General features: G+C 25.8%; 1 protein-coding gene across 1 annotated transcript in view; it reads left to right on the top strand.

The window, feature by feature from the left end:
- LOC129956977 (E3 ubiquitin-protein ligase listerin-like) overlaps positions 1 to 27058 on the top strand; it is a 64376-nt gene that overhangs the window by 32159 nt on the left and 5159 nt on the right. Inside the window, exons 16-29 of the mRNA XM_056069058.1 lie at positions 1783 to 2034; positions 4014 to 4123; positions 4205 to 4315; positions 5748 to 5875; positions 7465 to 7573; positions 10577 to 10724; positions 12894 to 13092; positions 14156 to 14384; positions 16533 to 16637; positions 19409 to 19589; positions 20743 to 20923; positions 22401 to 22530; positions 23722 to 23809; positions 25714 to 25908. Coding sequence (XP_055925033.1) covers positions 1783 to 2034; positions 4014 to 4123; positions 4205 to 4315; positions 5748 to 5875; positions 7465 to 7573; positions 10577 to 10724; positions 12894 to 13092; positions 14156 to 14384; positions 16533 to 16637; positions 19409 to 19589; positions 20743 to 20923; positions 22401 to 22530; positions 23722 to 23809; positions 25714 to 25908 — 2166 coding nt within the window. The remainder of the gene's footprint in view (positions 1 to 1782; positions 2035 to 4013; positions 4124 to 4204; positions 4316 to 5747; positions 5876 to 7464; positions 7574 to 10576; positions 10725 to 12893; positions 13093 to 14155; positions 14385 to 16532; positions 16638 to 19408; positions 19590 to 20742; positions 20924 to 22400; positions 22531 to 23721; positions 23810 to 25713; positions 25909 to 27058) is intronic.

Below are 27058 nucleotides of genomic sequence, written 5' to 3'. Positions count from 1 at the left end.
TATTATTCTATTTCTTTTACATTTTCAATATCTGGAATATTCCTTTTCCCTTCTTTTTTTAAGTCATAATTGTAATGACTGACCATTTGAAATGATTTAACTGTATATATAAGTACCAAATTTCTTTCAAATGATGATGAATTGAATAAATTGTCATTTCTAAAATGAATATCTCCATCTGAATATCGATAAGCTTCTCTGAATTTAGAAATAAACATATCTCTGAAAATAGATTGAAATTGTGTATGTGCATAAATGAATGCAAGAGAAATATTTTATTAAATAACACTTTTACATTTTAAAGATGGCATTTATTTTAACTGTAAAACTCCACAGAAGCAAAAGTATTTTCACATAATTACCCACTTCAGTTAATAAAAGTTTATAATGAAATAAAAATATACGTGTAGTTGCAATGTTTAGGAAAATAAATACTTGGTCCATTTTTGAGGGACATTTTGTATACTCTTATATTATAAAATATTTATTATTTTGGGTGCATGAATTTTATTGATTGAATTTTAAATGATAATTAGGCATACCTATTAATATGAATATTTATTTTTATGATTGATTATTTCTTTATTGAATATATATTGGTGTTTTATTGTTCATTTTTACATATGTTCTTAACGTTTTCTTTTTCATGGCATAACATAATTATATATAGTATATTTTATATAGTACATATATTGAGAGAGAAAGAGAGAGTACATTTTTTTAGCTTTATAAATTTCTCAGTAATAAATTACAAAAAAAAAAAATCTTCCAATTAGAGTTAGGACAAATTAATAAATTTATTTTATTCTACTATCAGTTGGAAACTCTGTTTTGTGTATAATTAATTTTATTGAGATTCTAAACATTATTAATTATTTTCTAATAATATAGGTGGTAATAATAATTTCTGGAAAGCGTGCTATATTACTATAACCTATTCTTTCTTCAGAATTTGTTAATTCACATCTCCTGATCATTGTTTTTTTTATTGTGGATAAATGATTTTTATTAGTTTTGAAGGTGCTAGTTGTTAATAATTTATCAGATAATAAATCAATAATAGTTATCATAAAATAGTCAACTGATATCATTAGATAGTAATAAAAATTGAATAAATAAGATGTTAATTTATAATTTTAAAAAATGTTCGAAATGTTTCATACATCTGTCTAATAATTGTTATGTTAGTAAGTCATGCAAAAAAAATTGCAAATGGTATTTAAGAGTAATATTAAATTTTTAAATAGAGTAATGCTTTTCAAAAGGTAGAGCAAATATATATGTGCAATAAATACAAATTAATTTCACTCTTAAAATAACTTTCTAATCGCAAAAATGACATCTTCACTGTAACTTAGAAATTGTGTGTGAACCTTTAATTTTCCCATGGAATCAAAACGCTGAAGTCTGAAAATGCCTTCTAAAAGTCTGTATTAATTGAAATTCTTCCTCATGCTCCTTCTTTCATCCTTTCTGCTTGTGGGATGTCCTGAGTACTGAAATTTGGACTATATCCATGAAATTCTAAAGATTTAAAATCATTAAAAAACACTGAGCGGCTTCTTCTTTCATTGAGGTTATATAATATTTAATGTACCTTTATATTATATATTATTAATAACTTACAATATTCCTATATATTAATAAATTGATATACATATTTGTAGTATTATAAATATTTGTGTCTAATTCTAAAGGATTAAGTAGTGTTTTGGTGTACATATGAATAAAACAAGTACCCAAATTATATGTAAAAACTGTATATTTCTATGCTCTTTTCAGAACATAGCACCCTTGTATTTGAAGAAAAAGATATTTTATCCTTTGGCAACAGAAGAAAAAATGTTTTACCCAGAAGACATTGTTCTGAAATTCAATCTTGCAGCTAATGTTGTTTCTAGCATTTTATGCGATGAAAGTATCATGTCTAAAGATGGTGAAGAGAATACAAAATTTCTTATGCATTATATCAATGAGCATTTTGCACATCTTTTATGGTGTTTGACCTTTAATAATGGAATAAAAACAACTACGGTAAGTTAGCTGACTCTGTGATTTTTTTAAAAATATGTATATTGATGTAATTATATTTTCTTATGAAAAAAGATAATAAATTTATCTTGTTCCATCTAGATTACACATATATTTTTGTAGCATCAGCTTGTATATGTGGTTATTTTTAGTATTCATTTTTACTCAACTGAGTAGGGATTTCTGTCTTTAGTTTCTGATACCTTCACATTCATTGTGTAGCTTTTTGTTAAAACGTAGACTTTTCATTCAAACAATGTAATCTTATCCTTATTAATTGACACATTAGTACCCCCTTCCTCTTTCTTTACTAATTTTAGTGTTTTTATGTAAGAATAAATTCAATAACAAAAATGTTTTAAATATTTTATTTCAAAAACTGTGTGTCCATTAATTTTAAAATAGTTGTTACTTTATATATGGAAATTATAAAGAAAAGGGAAAATGTACTTTTTTTTTTTTTTATTTTTGCTGGGTTCCTATAGTATCGAGAAAATACAAGGCACTTAAAAGCTCATCTAAAAGCAGAGAAATTTGAAAATTTCCCCAAAAAACTGGGGAAAGTAACAGAAAATTTGATTGTCTTATTTATTTATTCCTAAAAAAAAATGCCGATCTCTAAATATTGCAGTAATAAAAGATCCTAGCCAATAGCTTCAAAAATGAAACAATGCCATTCACAACTGTATAATTGCAGAAAATAGCCCCTTTTTTACTGACTCCCCTATATATCTGTGTAAATCAGTCTAAAGTCAGTTGTTTAAATCCACGTTTATTGAAAAACGATGCATTAGTGTGTAAAAAGCAAATAGTAGATTTGCTTATTCCAAAGCACAAATTTTCCCAAAATGTTCAAAATATGTAAAGATTAAATTTGAAAATTTTCTAAAAGAATTTTTAAGTGAATTCAAAGAACAGCTTGATTCATTTAATGAAAAAATTGATTATTTTTATTCTAATATTTTAAAGTCAAAAGAATTTTCTGGTGCTTGGGAAGTTGTATAAAAACTTGTATTATCATGGCATTGTGACTGTGGAAAATGGATTTAGTATCAACTTAGGGTATGCTTGTTGAAAATCTGGAAGAAGGTTCTTTGGTGTGAAAACTATGTCATAAGCTTTTATGAAATGTTCAGGGAAAAGAGAGGTGAAAAAGCATCTAATAAAGGCAAAACAGTATTGCAAATAAAATTGATGCAAAAAAAAATGAAACTAATGTCTGAAAAATTGCAGAAAATGATGCCTAAATATATGAATTGTCAAAAATAAATAAAAATGATATTCTTTCTTGTTAATATTTTTTGCTTAGTAATCATTAAATTGTTCGTATCATGACACCAAGTATTTTGTTTTTTGATATATTTTATGTGAAATACAATTAATGAGCATTCAAGGTAATTAAAATCTGCCCCACCCTTAATATGGAATTTTTGTCTTGCTAAATTCTAGGCAATAAATAAAAAGAAAGTGTTGTTTTTTGTTTTGTTTGACTTTTTTTCCCTGTTTCAAGTGTACACTTAACATTTAGAGAATGTGCTTCTTTAATTTACCTACCCCCTCCCCTTGCACTTACATATGGAACTGTTTGGATGAGCCCCCCGCCAACCCTCTGGAGCAGTTGATTTTTTCTTATTTGGTTAAATTTCTAAACATGAAATTCCTAAATAAATGTATATATCTTAATATTATTTAGTCTCTTTTTTCCTGTATCAAACTTTCTGATTTTTATATATTTTCTTTTTTATATTCTTGGCTCTTATATTTATAATTTTCAACTATTTAAAACATCTTACTAACTTTATGAACACTTCTTATATAAGTAATTGCAAAAAAAATTTTGATATTATTTATTTAAAAGTTCAATTTTTGCTGGAATAAAATGAAATTTAGACTGATATCAGTAGTTGGTATTCAGGTGCTAAATATTAGAAAGCACTAGCTTCCACTAATATTTATATTCTAATTTTCCATTTCACTTCTAGATAGCTGATGGCAATTCACTTGTGGAACAGTTGCAAGAGAAGTGTTTGAAAATGCTCTCAGTTTTATCTAATTGTGCCATTGAACAGTTGAAACAAAAGTTATTTGATATGTAAGTAAATTATTAATGTCAGGTTTGCTTTTTTTTTTTTTAAGTTTAAAAAATATTTTATATTGATTTTCTATTTGTTAGGTCTCTTTTAGATGAAAATTGGGCTCTTTGTTTAATGACCCTGTGTGAAATATTTCCTTCATGCAATCTCAAAAATATTGCTGATAAAAAGTTTGATAAGGTCTCAAAAGAGTAAGTTAATATTTAATATTATCATTTCATAATGGTAAAAGTTTTATCATGTTGCTCACAGTCTTATATATATAACATTGTTGTCAACATTCTTCCTTCTTAACTAACATGAAGCCTACAGCAATGAATAAGGTATCCTTGATAAAGATTTTTTTTTATTGATTTATGATAGTGTACTCAGTTCTCATTCAAATATATTGTTTATTAAAATAAAAATTAAAGATCATCAACATCATAATGAATGGATAATATGTCAGCTTGAAAATGAGCTTTGGGATATGAGCATCATGTCATGCTTGTTCTGTTTGTTTATATTTTGAAAATGAATATGTTAATGATTGAAACTTCTTTTTTTCTGTGAAAATGTCATTTTAATAACCAAAATAATGAACTAAAAATTCAGGATGATTTTATTTTGATGCCAATGGATTGTCTTCACTATTTTGTGTATATACTTAACTCAGTAATTACCTTAGCAATCCATAAAAAAAAATTAAATTATTTTGGAGGGAAGGGTGGGAATGTGTAGTTTGTGAAAGTTTCTCACAGATTTACTAGTTATGATTTTAGTGACAACTTTTGTTGCAGATTTTTATATCTTAAAGCTAAGAAGACTTTTTAACTGAATATAATGCTATACCTCATAACTTTTGCTGTTAATAAGAATTGGAGTTGTCTCTGAGTTTAGTAATAAAAATAGCATTTAGTGTTTTTAGATATCTTTCTTTATATATTTGGCTTTTAGGATATGTAATGATTATTTCTAAGTTAGGAGAGATTCTTTTAAGTAAAATTGGATTTGAAATGCTAAATTGTTGGTTCCAGTTTCATTGAATAATGTAATTAAATTTAGATTTTATAGGAGTTTTTATTGTTATGTTAGATCAGAACAAAATGCCTTTCTTTGAGATTTTTTCTGAATGGTGTTGACAGATATAGCTATGAAATTTTGTTCGCTTTTAACATTTTTAATTACTATCATTTACATTAAATTAATGTATATTTTTTAAGGGAAAACATAAAATAAAAGAATACTTTTAAGAATGCGTTTTTTCCTCCCTTAATCTCTTCAGATATTTCTGGTGGTAATTCTGCATAATGTATGAAGAAGAAAGGTATTCTGTACATACTCTTCAGTATTTAGTTGTAATGCCTGTAAATTATGACAATCACAAGCTAAACGAGTAGAATATTCTAATTGCAAAGAAATTAATTTCTTAGTGCTATACTGTTTTTTTTTTTACTTATTATAATTTGATGCTTCATTTCTCTATCTATATATTGTTATATGAGCATATTTATATACATAAGATTGTTGTTTACTTTTTATTAATTAAATTTTAATAAACTTGATTAGAATATTTTTAATATTAATAGTATAAATTTTTCAGTATCATTTCTTTGCATGATATAAAATTTCAATCTTATTTAGGTGGCCTGGTTTGCATAAATATGTTGTTCGTCAAGTATTGATACATCATTTATCAATGGAAGAAAAAAAATCTCATTTGAAAGAACTGGTAACTGACTTAATGAAAATGAAGGATCTAACTGATTTTAGTAAGAATGACATGTTTTGTTGGCTCTTAATGTAATATAGAATTCATATTAAAATTATTCTTTTCCATTAGTAGGTCCAATCTCCAAGATAAATTATGAATGCAATTCCATAAATGCTACATGGCATCCATCCCTAATATTTAGCAAATTTAAATCTTGAGTCTCACTAATGGGAGAGAATGACATGTATTGAAATCTTTTCATTTAATGTGCAATTTTACATTAATAAAATTTATTTAAAAAATTTCCATTAAATATATAATGCTGTCAAATTAATTTGGATATATATTATCATAGAAAAAATGAACAGTCTAATATTGTCTTTGTGCAAACAATAAATTTCCAAATGGGAATGACCAGGGACAAATAAATTTATATTCATCTAAATAAATTCTAGAACATTACTTGAACAGCCTAGAATAACTTACAAGGTGATTCAAGATGTAGTGCAAAACCTATTATGTAAGATAGAAAGTACAGATTGGTAAGTTGAGCTTCAGTAAGTTGAGCAGTAAGTTGAGCTTCAAATGCCAGATCATGAAATCCAACTACAATATAATAAAACAAGAACCTCTAGCATATGCAGATTACATATCAGGCTATGTTTTCTTGTGTAATTTTGTCATCTAGATAAATGCTCTTAGAATATGGTCTTAATGTAATAGGAAAACAAAAATTACAACATAAGAATTGGATATTCTATGTACTCAAACATTATATTTGAAGCTCAACAAAAGTAGAGAGTAATCTTAAGACGCATAAATAATTTGAGTTAACTTTAAATGAATGTGTAATTAAAATATGAACCTTAGAATCTCATCTTAGGAAGTTTTTTTGATCATCCATCTTTTGATGTATAATCTAAAAATAAAGCTTTTTAAGCTATGGGACAAGTAAAATTGGTAATATTGACAGGGCAATAGTATTGAATGTGCAAAGTATGTTGAACTGAAAAGGGCCTAGCATTTACACATTTTAATCATAGGACAACTAAATAGAAATGTTAGTTTTATGCGATTAAGTGAATAAAATGAATTTATTTTATTCTACGCGAGCATTTTCTTGAAAGGAAAGTTTTGGAATAATTAAAAATGGTGAACTTTATAAATACAGTAAATTGCAAACTTATTTAAATTTTTAAAGGGATATGAAAAGATTCTGATACTAAAATCAAAATATTTTTAATGAATAAATTTTAAAAAATAAGAATTTTGGTTCAGCTTAAATATTTATGCAAATAATTGCTAATTATAAAACACATGAGGGTAAGACATTTCATAAAAACAATGAACAAATCATAGAAATGAAATTTTCCGAAATCAAATTATTTGATTAAATTTTTCATTATGTCAGTTCGGATTTGAGCGTTACTAAAAATGTTGGAAAGGCACATCTAATAGAAATCTTCCATAGCAACAAATTTAGAAACTCGTAAACTTTAGATTTTATATCTGAATCTGTATTATAGAGCATCCAAATGAGGATTTACTATAATATGGAGCCAAAATTTATAGTTAGTAGTGGGGACAATGATTAATTTTCATTTTATTTATTTATTTGCTTATGTTTTTACCGCTCAATATTTTTAGATGTACCTGGCAAAATGGGAGAACTCTGCTGCTACTTACAAGACAAAAGCATGATGGTGTTCCTTGATGTTCAAAACTGCCTTAAAACACTCTTTGAAAGGATCATACAGTAATATATTTTACTCTAATTATTTATACATTTATTTTTCATAGGTTTTTAAATTTTACATCAGAAATTCTCACCTTTGGTATGTGTTTGAAAAGGATTAATTGTGCCAATATTTTAGAAGATAATTTTTTTGTATGTATTGAAATGCAGATAAATTAATTTTAAAAGAAATTAAAATATTATTAAAGATAAAATTATTTCCATTACAAAAATTTTTTTTTTCTTCAAATAGCCAAAAAATTATCCATTTCTGAAAAAAGTTTATTTCTAACTTATTCTTCTTTTCAACCTGATTTAAAAAAAGAAAGAAAGAATGGCATTATAATTGACTTTTGGCTATTAGTGGAAAAAATATTTAATATTCATTATTAAAACAATGAAATCCGAATTACCTTTTATTAACATATAAAAAGAAAATTTTTATCTTCTCTGTTTATTAAAAAGAAACATCGTAAGAAATCTGATATAGTACCAGACATGAAATACCATTTGCTTTCATTTTTACAAGATACTGACCAGCTTCTTGAATTAGCTCAAATATTTTGTTGAAATTATCAAATGATCACAAAATAATCAAAAATATAAGCATTATGAAAATTCCAATTAAAAATTATTTCTAAAACAATCTATAAAAAAACTAAAATTATTTCTGAATCAAACTATAAAAGCACAATTGTATTTAGAGAGCACGAATGCTGCTACTACTAAAACACAGATGAACATAACCAACTTAGTAAAAATAAAAAGGAATAAAAATAGAATCAAAAGTATAAACAAAATTAAAAAAAAAAAAACATTTGCCCTGAAGACTTTCTCAAAGGTCACCCTCAAGCAGGGATTCAAAACAAGGGATTTTTTCTGTGAGGGTCTGACTTTTTGTCCAACAATATTGGCTCCTTGTGGTCTGAAATTCTCCTGAAATTAAAGCCTAAGAGATACATCATTTTTTACAGAAATAAAATAATAAATTACAAAAAATACAACCAGCAATTTAAGCGAAAATTACAATAACATAATATAAACTTAAAAGAACACCCACAACTAATTATTAAAAGAACATACCAGTATACATAAAAGAATAAAGAAAAGAACATACCAGTAGCTGATAAAACATCTACCAAATAATGTGTCCCATTGTGTAAGTCATCAATATTGGCTAAGGCTCTTGAGAAAGCTGTTCAAATTTGAATGCCTATTACTTGTTTATAAAAATTAATTCCATTAAAAACCTGATTTTCGGTAGTATTAAAGTTACATAATTCTTGCCAGTTATTTTTTGTAATAATATCTTCATTTAAATATTCAAGGGCATTCCGATTTGTACAACTTTCTCAAGTAACTTAGCCAATATTTTTCTACATTACTTTGAGAAAAAACTAATTAAAGACAATTTAATAAATGGTTAGAAATATATTAATGACTTACTTTCAGTAAACTTAGATAATAATATTGTTACTAATTGTTATCCAAAAGATTTAATTCTAACTGAAACGAATAAAAATCAACTTGAAGCTGATCTGGATTTAAAAATCGAAATTTCTAATGGTAAAACATTTGTTGGTATCTACAATAAAAGGGATGAATTCAACTTTAAAATTATTAAACTCAGTAATTATCATTCTAATCTGAACTCCAAAATTTTCAAAAATTTAATTTTTTTACAATTTGATAGGATTAAAAGAGTTTGTAATAACAAAATTTCCTATATTGAAGCAACAAATAATCTCATTAAAACCTTAACTACTAATGAGTTTCCCAGAAACTCCTGCAATATTGAAATTTTAATAAAAGAAGGGCTGGTTCGATTCTAATCTTAATAAAAATGGACTTTCCATTACATATTAACTAACTCAATTGATGGTGCTGGGACCCTCCAATTATTTATTACTTTGAATGACGTGGCATTTCTAAGCAGGAACAGTATAAGATGCAGAAAACAAGAAAGTACACGATGGGACACTTTGTTTGGTAGATGTTTTATCAGCTACTGGTATGTCCTTTTCTTTTTGTTTTAATAATTAGTTGTGGGTGTTCTTTTAAGTTTATATTATGTTATTGTAATTTTTGCTTAAAGTACTGATTGTATTTTTTGTCATTTATTATATTATTTCTGCAAAAAATGATGTATCTCTTAGGCCTCAATTTCAGTAGATTTTCAGATTACGAGGAGTCAATATTGTTGGACAAAAAGTCAGACCCCTCACAGAAAAAAATCCCTTGTTTTGAATCCCTGCCAAAGGGTGACCCTTGAAAAAGTCTTCTGATGGATGTTTTTTAATTTTGTTTGTACTTTTGATTCGGTTTTTATTCCTTTTTATTTTTACTAAATTGGTTATATATATATATATATATATATATATATATATATTGTGATGCGCATCAGTAAAAATTGAGAGGGTGAAGAATATGATTTTTCTACCAATTTTTCATTTTTTTTTTAAGCTATGAAATGTTTACTTAATAATTATCTTAATTTTGGTGTTTTTAATATGATTTACAAGAAATTTGTACTGATTAAGATAACCTAAGCCTTAATTTTTTATTAAAACTTCAGCAAGTGGAAGAATGTTTGGTGAGACATGATATGAAGACAAAACAGTTAGGTTACTTTAGATTGCAAAAATAAAGACACTAATTAAAAGAATACAAGAAGAGAAAAAGGATTTGGAAGCATTTTTATATGTTGGCTTTTATCATATTATCTTTCGGTGAAAATGTATTTGGGTAGAAGCTATAAATTTAAGGAATTTAAAAAACAAAAAAGGATATTCAGCATATATATGGAGAAATTTATAGTTAAAGTATAATATATTTTTTCTATGCATTTTGCCTTTTATATTGAAATAAACTTTTGAATTAAAATGCAAGATTAAATATGAACTATTTTGTAAAATGATTCTGGTTCTTAAAGATTTTATTCTGATTACTTTTTTATTGATAAATATTTTTAAATTAAAATTTTGAAGCTATTATAATATCTTAGCTCTAAAATAATTTTCTTAGGTTTGATTTCACTGACTGTGATCGTCTGGAGTATACATATCGGTTACAGATGATACATGTTCTCTCCTGTGAAATACAGTATGGATTCTGCATTATAAGTCCAACCATTTGGGATTATTTCATTGAATTACTCCAAAATACACTTCCGGTTTGTTATAAGCTTATATATTTTAATTACTGTTTCCTATTTTAGTTTATTTTCATATATACTATTCCATCTGTTTAAATTTAGTTTTTTTCCCTTTACCTGTTTTCTAAAATAGTAAGATGCAATAACGAATTAAATTTGAAGAAAGGTTAATTAATTGAACATGCAATTTTTAAATGTATTATCTTCAATAACAACTTCTTTTATAGGAAACAGCCTATAAGAATGTCATATTCCATTTTTAAATTAATTTATGTATGGGTACAAAAAAATTTTTGTATATATAGTGTGTGTCAATAGTGAAAAATGTAAGAAGAAATGAGATTTGGTAATGCGAGGGGAAAAAATCATTATCTTTTTTTTCCCATTTGGCAAAATCAAAGAAATTAGCCTCTTTTAGGAATTTTTGCGATTTTGATGTCAAAGCCAATTTGTGCATTATTAGGTTAATATGCACTGTAAGACCAGTGATTTAGTTTTGTGTGTTTCTAACCATTCAAACATAAATAATGAATTCCACAATGTTTTGGAAGTCAGATTATTAAAGAAGGACATAAAAGGTATAAAATGGCCTTGGTGTTTCTTTTTCTTGGTGCTTATTGGTGTTTCTTTTCAGAAAAATCATTAAATATCAACACTAATTGATGAATAAAACTGTTGTTTTGCAACTTTATTTATTTTTTTATCTATCTGAAAGAAAAAATTTGGAGTCTACGAACAGTTACTATATAAATTGACAATTTATGAAGAAGGATAGCTATGATTCCCAGAATTAATAATTTTCCTTGGATAAATAGGAAATTCAAAATTCTTATTCTAAAAATTTTCTAAAATTTAGACTGATTTATAGATCAATCTATTAATAATGATTTATGACATATTCTATATTAAAAATTTAGTTTGAATTACATTTTTTATGAAACCATTTTTTATATGCATATACATGCCAAATTTCATTTATTAGTCACTATTTTTACATTGCATAATTTCAGCCCATATTTTTGTTTACATTGCATACTATAAAATGTATATTATGTATTGTTCAATTATCATTCAGATTAGAACTAAGTCTGAATAATAGACAGACTTCAAGTAGGCATTATATTCAACTTAGATTCTGACATTGATACTAGGACTCTATAATGCTGATTAATTCTAAAAGCAAATAAGTCAAGCCCATTATCTCCAAATTGTAAAGAGTTATTTGACCTCTTTTTCAAACTTGAATTTACAATTTCAGTTCAGTATTTAAATAATTATAAAACGTTTTACCTACTTTGGCCATGTTTCTTGGTTAGTCAAAATGGCTTTTTCAATTAAAAGTGAATAATTTAGTAAAATATAAATTTTGAACAGCTATCTGGTTTTCATCTGCTATTGCCGTAATGATATGCATTTTTTTTTTTTTTTAATTATATCAGATTGTAGCTTAAAAGTTCCTATAATGCTGTTTGCCCAACAGCATATTTTTTTCTAAATCATAATTATTCTTGCCCTCTTAATTATGTTTTGATTAATAATCACTTTCTTATTATGGCTGATGCATGTTTTGGAATTTCTGTTAGTCTACCAGAGATAATGCATCATTGTGGATGGTGAATCAAAAACCAGGCTAAAAATATAACAAAAAATCAGTTACCTTTTGAGTTTTGAAAATTTAGTGATATCTTGAAGCTGCTATTTCAAAACCGTCATTACTTTTATTGAATCGATCCTAATTTTGAAATGTTTGATCTCTGAATTTCAGTATGCTTGTAAAAACTCCCTAGAGCATTTACAACTATAGGAAAAGGATTGAAAATTTCTTCACTTGTATTTTTCAGTGGTGATACTTGCATTTTTCAATGATTTAATATTTTCAAAATTTAATTATCAGCCATATTCAATAAATTGATTGATTAAATTAAATTTTGAGCGCTGTACATGGCAACATTAAAGAAGGAATTTCAGAGACTCTCTGTTTCAAAATTTTGTAATGTTTATGATAGTGAATTACAGGTTAATTACTAAAAATACAAAAATAATTGACATTTAAAAAAAAAATCTATTTTTAGGGCATTAATAATGTGCATTTTTAAAGACATAATTTTATTAAATTTATTTTGCTGTTAAATATTTTTTTTAACTGATTTGTTTGTAAAATAAGATTTTCCCTCATCACTATTTTAGAAATGCCATGCCAAGACTAATTATGATAAACCAAAGAGCGCATTGTTGTTGTATCAAGTGATTGTTATTTTCATATCATTGTCGGAGCTACTGAAAATGATTCAAGTTAATCAGCCTGACATTGATCCTAATTGGAATCCAGAACCTATATCTGATAAGACATATGCAAGTATGCTCAACTTATTTGGTGCTGTTTCAGGTATGTTTCATTCTTCTATACTATGAAGTTTGTGAAAGATTTTTAAGGATATTATGTATTTTTCAAGTGCAATTTTTTTTATTTTTCTGTTCTATAAATAAGCAGGTTGTGGCATGAAATGTGTGCAGTAGAATCTCTTAACTTAAAAAGAGATTGTTTCGAATAGTTAAATATATTTTTCTAGGACTTATCTATTCATATTTGAGATGACATCTATGGAAATTGCAACATGAGAAATCTGTTATTCGTGTTTTTCAATCACAATGAAATAAAATTGCATGTAATTAATATATCAAAATTTCAGGGTTCTCTAATATTAGGAGGGATCTGCTTGCGAATCCTCGATATTTGATAATTTGGCCCTAATATAATAGTAGCAAAATATTAAAAATCTACTGCTGTTACAATCAAAATAATGTATTATATTATATTCATTGATAATTAATATGTTGTATATATAGATTGAAATTTGTTAAATATATAAAGTCATAAAATAAACTGTATTCAAAAAAGGAAAGGAATACATATCCATATATATGAAGTCTAAACAAATAATTGGTGGGTTTTTTTCTCCCCATTATTTGATTTACCAGGTACAAATATATTCAGGGAAAGTTTGTTTCCCCTAAATTTCAGCATTCCATGAATTGATTATGCAGAATAAAATCTTTAATATGGACATTTCTAGCTTTTTTTTTTAATAAACGATTTTTAAATTTAAAAAAAAAAACTTTCTATATCATTGAGATATTTTCATTACACTACTTTGAAACAATTGAAAATGATGATATGGATTAGATTATTGCAAAATGCATCTTAATTTTAGCACAGTATTTCCTTTTATTTTATTCATATTTTGTGTTGAAAATAAATGAAGAATTGAAAGTATCTTTAACAAAGACAATTATCAATCAAATTTGGGGGGGGGGGGCATGATTTGAATTTTTTTTATATTTTCTTTTTCAGCTCTGTTTATAATTAGGTTGTTTTTAATGAAGTAAGATTTTAAAATTTCTTTAAAAATAAATAACAGTTTTTCGTTTTTGTTTTTTTCCTCATGCAGAATATTTCAATTTTGCCAAATCTTTACCAGAAGTTACAGAAATGGTCTTGTCTAAATTTCTGGAAGCTTTAGAGTTTATTCCTATGGACAACCTTTTAATCAAATGTCAGGATATGAAAACACAATATGTTTTGAACTTTTATCCTCGGAAGTTTATTCCTCGTTCTTTGTTGTTAATGAAATCTCCTGTGCGGCAAGTACAGTTTGCCGTTCATATCTTATTTCTGAAGTAAGTTTTATCAATATTAATTTTATTTTCTAAGAATATTTCACTTTAAAATAAATCTAATTTACTTCTTAATAATTTCATTCTTAAAGTAACTATTATTATTATCTGCTCTTCCAGGATATACTCTAATAAAGTCATTTCATTATTTTAAAAGAAATTTTATAGGATTATTTAATTTTTAGTAAATATTATTTTTCTAAACACATAAAAAGTACTGAAATATAATTGAACCATCTATCTGCATTGACATTCTTGTGAAAACAAATCATATTTCAAGCTTTTACTTTCTCATGTTCATGATAATCCACAGCTGATATGTATTTGTCTACTCAGAGGAGACAAATCAGTCAGATAAAACAAAGGGTTTTACACCCACCAATATTTACAGTTTTCAACAATGTCAAAAAATACAAAACAAATTTGAATGCAACAAAAGAAAATTTAGAAAATATGACATCTAAGAGTGCAACGGAAATTAGAAATGATTTAATGGGATCAATTTAAAATGGTAAAGACATTTTTATAAGAAAAAGTTATGTTTAAAATTGTAACTAATACATAAATTAAGTTGAATTCCATTCCAATTAATTTACATGTTGAATTTTGATCTGTGAGACATCTAAAATAATTTATCGTAATTTTGTTTCTAAATAATATAGAAACTTTAATCTATCCAAATCTAAGAACAAAATATATTTGAAACATCCCAAATAATAAAGTTTTAAGATTAAGTCAGGATAATAATATAAGATATTTATAATATCAATAGTATAAGAAATATGAATGAATATGAAATAGATAAAGCACTAAGTAAGATAGTAAAAATATAAAGAAATTTAAAACAGTTTTAATCACATTTAATCTTAGATTAAGATGTGCATGTCATGTTAACTATGTAGCAATATTTAACACCATTTAAAGTATCGAATTCTTTTACAAATAAATATTAATTAATATATAGTAGAGTTTTAGTATATTTTTATATTGATCCGTAATTTTCCAATTTTATGCTCTACCAATTGCAAAATTCTCATAATTATATGATTTTTTGAAAAAAATTTGTGCTTGTGGGATCCATATATGTAATATCTGATATTTCCTTCATCAGCTTTGCAATAAAGATCTAGCAGTTTTGCAAAAACATGGCTTTGGTGTGTCAGAAAACAGCCATAAGTATTTTAAAACATGATTCATTAAACATGTAACTTGTCAGTTTTGTATAATTTTTTTAACTTAATCCATTGCTTATGAATGCTTAGATTAAAATTTATTTTATCTCTCTCTTTTGTCTTTTTGGTAGGATAACTGTGTATTCATTGCTCATTATACAAATAGAGGGCTTTTATTCTATTAGTTTTGTATTATTATCGTTACTTTTTACTTATCTTTGTGACTGTAGTGACTTGTATTTATCCATCTCCTAATAGATAAAAACTGTATTTAAATAAAAGTTAGTCTTCAATTTACAAATAAAGATTTTGTCCCTTTTTGTAGGTATTCATATTATTTTGTCTACACTGTAATATTTTTGGTATCTCTAGTATTTTTTATATAAATGTATTCATTTTATTATTTAATTAATGATATCTTTCTTCTCAATTGTTTGTGTTTGGCAAAATTCTTTATTTTATGAAGTTCAGCTTTTGTTTGTAGCCTATGTTATATTTGTGTAAGAAACAAAGAAAAAAAAATGATTAATTTTCTACTGAATGATGATTTACCACATGTGTGTTAGCATTTCAGATTCATTTTATGTTAAGACTAAAGTGAGACAAAATTTCGAGCAGATTGCATTTGTTTTTGAAACAGGACTTATTTGGGGAAAACAAATTCATTTATTAGGAGAACTTTTTGTTACACAAATCAATAAAATAAAAAATAATTTTGTAACAATTTGGGATTTAACAATTTCCTACAACAGATAATAATCCTACGTCATCCTAATGAAATCATCTTAGAACATTAAGATGAGAACATTAGTATTAACACCTGAACATTAAGAACCTTAGTATTAACACATGAACATTAAGAACCTTAGTATTAACACATGAACAAAATATCTCTTGTAGGATATTTCATTCATGTGTTAATACTCCAAAAATAATAGTATAGACTGGAAAGTTCAAAACATTATATTTTATGTTCTAGAATGATGCCTGTAATTCCCAAAATTGCAAGTGAGAGAGATATTTCTAAAGAAAGACGTGAAGACGAGACAGAGGAGGAAGAGGAAGAAATAACAATACCTAAAATGTAAGTGAAATTGTTCAATGTGTTAAATTACTGATTTGTGGTTAGCATCACTAACGGAATTCTGCCTGTACTGATATTCATAAATTTTTACTTTGCGTGTTTGCTAATATTTTAAGGTTATTTAATGCTGCACAATATTATTTAGGTGCAATTTAAAAACATAGTATACTCATTTTTGTATTTTCTAGAAGATGCATTTGTAAAAATTTCTTGATAAACATTCTGCACAGATGAAAATGTTTCTTGTTGCCAATCTGCTGTAGGAACATCTAACAACTTACAAATTTTCTTTAGAATTCTGTTGTTTCGTAGCACTAAACTGAAGATTGCTAAGTCATCATTAATGATTTGAATTATATAATATATATATATATATTAACAAGATCATGTTTACCAATTAGATATAGGCTATAAATTTCTTCATGTGACTATTACTGTGCAACTCTTTCACAATTTCTCTTCCGAATGATTAGATCGAAAATAATCTTTAGACTATTAGACCTAAAATTACCAATTTTGGCATGATTACTTCTTAGGTAGTTGATACTTTTTAAGGAAGGTTTTATTCAATTTTTTTAATTAATAAATAATTAAAATATTTTTATTTTTTGACAACCCCACTTTAAAATTTAAGGCATTAACTTTTCAGTGGGGTTATTTTTGTTAACTTTCCTCTAATTTTAACTACTTATAAAAATGTTTTTATGTATATTTACAGTAGTATTTTTCCCTGTTTTAGTTACTCTATAATTTCCCCCTATTTGCTATGACAATATTAAACACTTTTTTTTCCATGCACATAATTGTAAATAATGCATACCCAATTTAATAAGAGTAATAATAATTAGGAGTAGAATCTTTAATTTCATAACAAGTTTTGCATATAAAAAGGAATTTATAAGTAGATATTTTATAGTGGTTGGTGTCTGATGCAGAGTGAAACACTGAAGGTGAATACATTAGGTTATCTGTTAATGAGCTGTTTGATAGAAAACAAATTTGACTGCTAACACATATTCGTATAATAAATATAAAATCACAGCACCAACACAAAAATGTGGCTCATATAAGAAATACAGAAGTACATTTTTTTCTATTAAAGATTTTTCAAGGAGGAAAATGTTGAATGTTATCATTTTAGATTCAAAGTAGTTCTAAGACTAAATTAATATTGATAGGTATCTAAATAAATAAACAGCAATCAAGCTCGAATTTTTAAAAGAATTGCTACATGCACAAAGAAGCAAAAGAAAAAAAAAATTGTTTACCTTATATACAAATGAGGAATTTTTAATGATGCAACAACAGCCACTCTTTAATGAAATCAATAATTTCTAAACATTTAGTATATTGTAGTATTACACTAGAGCATAACTAATGTAGATAGAAATTACACCTTTTTTTTTTCATCTGCAGTAAGAATTAAAGAAATTCCCATGAAAATGCTTGATAAATTGGTTATGGTCTTGGTCAGTTTGTTATCTTTTGAATGATAATGTTAATTAACTAATCATTATCAATATAGTGGTCTAAATACATATATTAAGGTTGTTATCTAAAAAAAATTAAATAGAATATTATATTAAGAATTTTGTGAGATGGATGGAGGAAAGGAAGAAAAATTTTATTAGCTTATTATTATTTGTATTATAAGTTTAAGAAATTATTTATGAAGATTTTTTTTATGCCTAAATTCATGTCATATTTTGCAGTAATTATGATTTTTGAATTTGTGTTTGAAAGTTAAAGAGTATGATACATTTATTATGCTATATGTTGTTAAAAATCATATTTTTCAAGTTGTTTAGTAATTTAATTTTCCCCAAATGAGTTATTTTTAGAAATATATTCTCCAAGAAATTGCATGTTATAAAATCAGTTATCACTCAAACTTTGATGCATTGTTAGAGTTCATATTACACAAAAGTCTACATTTATTTGCTATTGATCAAAATGAAGCATGTAAATCATGATTCTTCCTAAATTTGAGTTTTTGTAATAGAATTGGGTGAGGCAGTTTTATTTTAGAAATGTTAGTCATGGCTTTCATACATCTCATATTTGGTACAATGGTTACTCAGATTTTAATTATTCAACATAATGTACATATTTTTTTTTAATATCTTCAATAATACAAAAGCGTACTTCTTATTTTTGTCTCTCGACATATTCTTTAAATATCGACATATTCTTTAAAGCTTTAAAGAATTAACTGTGCTAGTTTTAAACAATCACTGATAAATTCTGTAAGAAATTAATGCACAATGTTAAATCCAATATAATAACCAATTACAACCAATATGTAAATGAGATATACTTATAAATTTGGACATGGTAATCTGAGAGATAATTATAGTTCTCCAACCTTTAGTAATGGGAGATTGGAACTTAATTTGTTTATCCTCGCTCCTCAAAGGTCCATGAAAATAGTTGAAAAGTGCTGAATTCAAAGAGGAATGCAAAATATAACCAAGTAATTTGAAAGATTATCCATGATTATAAGTTATATAAAAATATGGTTAATAAGTTATGAGTTTCAATTAAATTGTGATAGACTGTTGACTTTTGAAGTAATTGTATAGATATAAGTGATATATATATATATATATATAATTGTACTTCTTAATATAAATTCGTTAAATAGAATTAATTTTCAACTTATATATTTAAATATACTTGCTTTTTTGTGTAAATAAAACCATTGTGAGGTGGCATTAATATTGGTTTATATTTGCACTATAAATTGCAATTCAACTCTGATTTATTTACAGGTTAGAACCATTGCATAGAATGATAAAATACCTGACAGATCTAGTTCAGAGTATGCTGTTGGATGTTAAAATTGGCGATTTGTGTATTGTGGTGCCGCAGACAGATTCATATATATTTGCCATGGGATATCTGTTGGCTTGGATAGAGTTACTGGAATTCATTTCTGCATCTCCATCGCAGGTTCTAATATTTTTTCTAACTCTTGCTAGTTTTTTTTTTTTTTTCTCTTACTTTTTATATAATAGCTTTAAAAGAAATTATTATCTAAATGTAAAATTATTTTAGTTCATTAATATTTAACTTTGATTGATAAAATTGCATTATTATGCATGTTTGCTTCTTTTCTTATATTACTTGAGCATTTTCCAATTTTTAAAAAAATTATTTTCTGTAGATTGATTATGCTGATTTATTTCTTGTTTCAAATTTTACTTTTGACTATTGACAGGTATTAATCGATTTAATAGCATCTGTTCTTAGATTGATATTTTTACTCTTATGAGGTATCATTTTGATAAAATTGAAGATGAACAATTTTTTAATTAGCCCTTAAATTTGCAATTAAATTATTATCTATGATGCCTAATATCTTTTTTTTTCTTCCAGTAAAATGTAAATTTATATATTTATAATTTATATATATTTAAATAGTTTTTAATCCAAATTTAATTGATCAGCTTGCGGAAATTTTATTTTAAATTAAAACTCAATGCTTAATTGCAACTAAATGTACATGAAGTATTAATAATTGTACATATATATACATATAATGATATCTCTTAATTTAATATAAATTTTAATTAGTTTCCTATATTTATCTTAAATTAATTGTTAATTTCATTCTAAAATTTTCCCTTATCTCCTGACCCGAATTCCACTCTTTTATTTAATTATTACAATATGTGCTCTAAAAATTCCTTTTTCTTTGTTTTCTCGCCCCACAAGTGAAGAGACAAAAATCCCTTGTGCCTATTCAGGTTTGTCTTAAGATATTGAAGATTCCCAATAAAACACTAAAGAGAAAGAATTCTGCCACTTTTCTTCTTGTCTATTGGTGCAAACATACATATTACCATTTGTTCCTGTGTAAAAGGTATGCCTCTGTGGCAAAATAAATTGGAGTTCATTTTGGCCATGTAATTGCCAAAATTATGTTATGTACATTTTGTTTGTTTGGAGATCAATCTGAAACTATAAAATGCTGTTAAACTTTTTTTTATGGCCTTACTCAAATATCATTCATTATTTTTTTCAAACTCATATTTACTTTTCAAGTAAACATTTTTCCAGGTTCTATTATTTAATTTTTTATTTATTTATTTTCATATTTCAGATTCGATTGGGCTATGCAACACATTTAGAAGAATTGGGTCTTCTTTCTCCCATGTTTTCAAATGTGTTTCGCTTCATGCCAGAAAATCCCATTCTTTGTTTGAAAAAAGGATTGAAATTGGAATCTCCCAAGAAAGAAGATTTGAAACTTTTATTCATCAAACCACCTCAGCTAAATTCAGGTTAGAAAGCAAAATCTGTATTTCTTTTTAGTAATATAAAAAAAGGGATATTTTTTATTGTTCTGCATGAATTTAAAAAAAAATGAGAAAAGGACATTCCTGGCACATTTTCTCCTTCTGTGTTATAACTAATTTTCGAGTGGCAGTTTCGATTTGCTGTGTTGTAATTATTTAATACAAAGTATATCATGCTTTAAACTGTGTGTTTTGAACAAGTAATAAATTTTTTTAATGAAATGAAAGCTTTCAATAGACTTCAGACTTTTAATTTTTAAGAAGTTTTAAATAAATTGTAAAATAGTATCAATATACAAAAAAAAATTAAAAGAAGCTTATCAAAAAAATATAACTAAATACTAAATTATTTTCTTATTCTTTTTTAATTATATGTCTTTAAGATAAAAATGTTTTATACTTAGTCATACAGATTAGTTGAATTTTCTAAGGATTCAATTATAAACATTTACTAGAGCCCTCTAGTGTATCGTTGCGCTTTGTCTTTTCTCAATTACGTACTCATGTTTCAGATATTAACTATTTTGCAAAAATGTGACGTGTACTAAAATTAATTCAGTTGTGGATTTTTCTTTATATGATATAAATTTATATATATATATATATATATATATATATATATATATATATATATATATATATATATATATATATATATATACACACACTAGTTTTAGTTTTATTATTGAATAAAGTCAAAACCTGCTTTTAAATAAGACGCTTTAAATAGTTTTATTTTTTTAATGTAACAAAACAAAATCACAGTTTAGTTTTTAAAAAATTGCCTCAATAGTGAAATTGAACAAATATTTGAAAATGAATGACTAAACCCAAAATAGCAAAGAAAATAATATTCATTAAAAAATATAATATTTCTATGTCTGTATTTTTTAAAATTTCAATCAAAGTTAGGAACCTAGCATTGCGTATTTTTATATTTCTTTAATCCAATAATTACTTGTGCATTTTAATTTTGAAATATTGTCTGATGTAATAAAGCATCAAAAATAAAAGTGTTATCGAAATATTCATACTAAGCAATTTCTTTAAATCTGAGCTTTAGAAAGTATAGGTTGCAACAATACTGAAGTTGCATGGAAAACTAAAATGATTGTGGGAACTTCCAAATACTGTATACTTAAATAATAATAGTTAAAAAATTTACCCTAGCTTAAACTAATTCAAGAAAATATTTTCCACTGCAAATAGAATTGAGAATAAAGAACTCTTTAAACAATGTGCTTCGATCATTCAAATGACATGTCAAAAATCATTCTACTTATCTTCCTATGATAGAAAAACATATAACATTATTTCAATTATCTCCACATCTAGAAATCTATTTTTAAAAAAATTCTAGAAAATATTAATATCTATTTAGCAAAGCTTATTTGCTGTTTACAGAATCAAAGCTTAGTTTTTAAAAATGTATTTTTAGTAAAAAAATTTTTTACCTTTTTAGTTCCTCCATCATCTGAAGAAATTCAGAGTATAGCATGTTATGTGTTTGCCACTGCTTTACGAACTGTTCCAGCATCAATTAGACAGTGGTGGAATAATTTAGACCGAAAATCAGCAGACATTGTTAATGCGTAAGCATTTCTTTTATGTTTATGTATCTTGTGTAACTTTCTCTTAATTCTTTCACTTCTGTGATTCGTTTGGTTGTTGAAATGGATTCAATATTTTTATTCTCTGAACACTTTGCTATTCCGACAACAGCACATTGTTGTACTCTGAAAGTTATCTGGTTTAATGATAACTAAAATTATCTGAAACGATTCCTATTGCACCAAACAAAAGAATTCTAATTAGTGAAGCAGGCAACATAATGTTTTGCCTCCCCATAAGAAATGAGTTATAAAAATGTCACTTTTTTATTATGTGTGTTATTTAGCTTCACCAAATGTTTTATCTTCAGCAAAATGTTAGTTAATGTCTACAACTGTAAAATTGCAACTGCTTTAAATGTTTAGATGAATTTTTATAAAGTGATTTCAAAACACATTTTTTTGTAAAAATCATCATTTTAGACATAGCCAAAAAAAAAAAAAATTGAAATTTTAATCTAATCAGCATGCAGGTAATTTTTTGTTCTGTATGATATAATTTGAGAACAAGGCATAACAAAGAAAACTCCTTTCTAATAGTAACCATTTTATGTGAGCAACCACCTGAGATGTTATCAGCATTGAAATAAATAAGTTCTAAGAAATGTTATCATTCCCTTATCTGTTACTATATGCTCCATCTGACATATTCTGTATGCCTAGATGATATATTCATAATATCTGCAAATGGCACATTATTAAACAAATTGGAAAACGTGGCAAATTCAATATTAAAAAAAATGGCCAAGTGCTTGTGACTAACCCAATGTCATTATATTGTATTGGTGATTGAAATTTGAAAAAATACAACCTGTTTTTGGATGTCATTTTTTTGTAATTTAATAAAGTAATTTACAAAAAAAAATATGACCAAATCAAGCCAATACTAGAAACAGCCCAAACTGAGGTAATGCAATTAAGTGGTCAAAGAAAGAAACTTGATGAAAATTCTATTTCTACTAAATTCTATATTCATTTTTTCATCACCTAATTTTGCAGGATTTGTCGTAATTCTTTTTGTTTGAGTATATGGAAATAGGTTAAACGGATTTTACATGAAATTCCTTTATTCTGCATGAAAATTAACATTGAAATTTTTTTGAATGTTATAATACTTATCAAAGTATTAAACCTAATTATATTGCAATGTTCCGTGTTTTTTCTTGTATTTAGTTTTACTTCCAAATATGTGAGTGGTCTGCTTTGCACTGCAGAAATCCAGGCAGTGCACGAAAATGAAAAGCAATTTGAAAACCTGATGGTATGTATTATGCATTTCATTTCTGAAATATTTTTAGTCTAATGTAAAGTGCATAAAGATATATATATATATATATATATATATATATATATATATATATATATATATATATATATATATATATATATATATATATATATATATATATATATATATATATATATAATATACTATAAAGTGATGTCTACTTTTATGATATTTATAAAATATATAATTAATCCAGAAAACATGCTCAAGATAGGTTTTTAAATGTTTGCTGTTCTGTGTTTTTTGTTTGTTTGTTTGTTTGATTATCCGTCATAGCTATGGCATATTTTCTTTTTTGCAATATTTGCTGATGCCTTGAGTTGATAATTGATTTTTGATTTAATTTTAAAATGAATTATCTGTAATTTGAAGGTAAAAACTTTTTGCATTTTCATGAAGCAAACAAAGCAAGTGTAAATGAGCAGCGTGAATTTTTTTAGTTCCAAATGCTCAAATCTGTCTCACAAATCACTTCGTCAACTCTTAATTTGTTGTCGCATTTTATATTTTGCAAATCATCCCTGTCACATGCCCATGGTGGCCTGGTCTCGACTTTTGGACCAGAAGGTATCATCTTCGAGACCTGATACCACCAAAGAATCATAGAGTAATTGAGTCAGATGCATTTTAAATCCTTAAGCTAAATGTAGTGCAGAAATTTGAAGTGAGGGGAATGCCAGCTGTGTCATCCTTGCCATCTAACAGTGGTTCAAAATTACAAATCCCTAGTGTTACTTTAAAATTGGACAAAAATATAAGTAAACTAAACAAACCAAACATCACTGATTATGTAGGAAAAGGTGTTTCTTTTTCCTCCTCTTTCTCCTAAACTTTTTAATATTCGTTATTATTATTTTTTTTAATCATTTCACTTTGATATTTCTACAAAAGAAGCACTTTGGCATTTTTGATATATACTTAATAAAAAAGAAATTAATAGCTAACTATTTGCTTAAAATATAAACTTGAAAAACAGACATACTGTGAAATACTTTTTTGTAATAGCCCTCTAACTTAAATAATAAACAAGGCCATCATTGCATATGCACTTATGAAACAGTCTTGTAATTGTCTTTAAAGTTGCTCATGTAAAATATGAAATTATGTTCCAAAATAGTTAAATTATTTGGAGGGAAGCTGCAAGTTTACTTTGCACATAAATCAGGAATAAATAACTTAAGACAAACTCAAAAATTTTCAGAGGCAAGAAAAACTATCCAACCGAACTTGTTTTTTATAGAAAATAATTTATACGCAGACTCAAATTTAAATGAGATATTTAATACATTTTTTTTAAATTGTAAAGCAAATAAAATTGTCCTTATTATATTATTGTATTATATGTTAAGTATTTCTGTTTAATGAGAATAAAGTACTGATAAAATTATATTATTTAATAAATATGAGATTCAAGAAGGAAGTTCTTCAATGGAGAATTTTTTTATGAAATGTAATTTCTTCAATTATGTGCTAAAATTTATTGCCTTGCAAAGTTTTATATCAAACAGATTTTAAAGTTTACAAATATGCAATGGAAATAAAAAAAAATTTTTAATAAATGTTCAGTTTTCATTAAGCAATGTACTGCAGAATTTATTCTTTTCAGTTGCTCAAGTTCCCCTTTTTAAAGTTAAGAGCTGAAGCCTAGGCACAATGAATACAGTACAAATGATTGCATAGTAAATTTTGCAAGAAATCATGTTACAGCAAATAAGATTTCATTTTTATTAGATAAAAAATTATACATTAATCATACCAAAATGAAGTTTTTGATTGGTGTGTATTCATATCAAATACATTTAACATTGACCATTCAATTTTATTTAACCAGTTAAGTCAAATTCTTTCAGCATTTGCATCTCATATAATTTTTTCAGGTTCAAGCTCGCCCTGGTTCAAGAGAAGTCATTGCCACCTACACTATTGATGATTGTGCAATTGAACTGTGTGTTCAGCTCCCTACTAATTACCCACTGGGCCCTATATCAGCAGAACGAAGAGGAAAAGTGGTCATTGGCCAGCAGGAATGGAGACACTGGCTAATGCAATTAACTACTGTCTTAACATATCAGGTATGAATTCATATATACGAGTGTTTTACGATTCATTTAGCTTGTAAACTGTTCTTTTTATATGAAGTATTCAGAAAGTACTATTAATCTTGAAATTTTTCAGAATCTCGTTGTTACGAACCTTGAATCCAAAGAAACCCATCTTTGGATTATCTCTACTAATGTGTGAAAGTCATCAAAACATGCCATTTTAATTAGACGTTCAATTTCTAAACTAAATTTGGAGATTTCTACTAAAATTTTAGACAAAATTCATGTATTAGTCTCTTTTAACACTTACTTTTCCATCTCTACACCTAACTGAAAAACTCAGTTAGCTGGATAGTTGAAATTAAGCATGTAAATTAATCATAGAAATATAGATCTGTGAAATTTTAAATCCAGTCCATCAAATAGTTGACTATCTATTTATCTGTATATTTCTGATTGTAATTATTAAAAATGCAATGACTTAAACAAATGAAATTTATTTTGTGGTCTTGTCTCTAACATTGTAAATCTGTATGTTAAATTTTTCACTCATTTGATGGAAAAGAGAAACTCCACATCCGTATTACTTTTTTTCATCTTGTTTTAGTATTATAAGAAAGTTGATAGGAATATTTCCACTGATTTCAATTAATCATAAATACCATCTTCTTCACATAATTTTCGATGAGTCGGAATTTAGTTGACGAGTTTATCTTCATTTTATAGATTTAAGTGAGTACTTGAAGTGTTGCTTGGTATACTTTGACTCTACATTTACCCATCTACAGTACCGAACCAAAAATATACATTGTAATAACGATTTGATTCTTTATTAAAACTATTCTCATATTCTTTGATATACCATGTTATCTGAGTTAATGACTAATTTAACTGCAAGTATAGACAGAAAAGAAAAATAAATTAATTTAGTTTCAGTTTCATTCTTTAACCATTTATAGATCTTGTTCAAACTTCTTTAACTAGAACTAGGAACATCAGATTAAAAAATTCTTTTAAAAGTAAAATTTCATTTATATTCATTTTTTTTTAATATGCAAATCATGACGGACATAAATGGTTGATGTGTAGAAATTTATAAAAATGACCCTTCTTTACATTTTAAATTGTGTGCAATTTTAAAATTCATATAAAACTGAAAAATGAGAAGCAAAATTTAGTT

The sequence above is a fragment of the Argiope bruennichi genome, chromosome 11 (assembly GCF_947563725.1).
Source record: "Argiope bruennichi chromosome 11, qqArgBrue1.1, whole genome shotgun sequence".
Lineage (NCBI taxonomy): Eukaryota > Metazoa > Arthropoda > Arachnida > Araneae > Araneidae > Argiope > Argiope bruennichi.
Note: the sequence above shows the minus strand (reverse complement) of the source record. Positions and strands in the feature narration are given on the sequence as shown.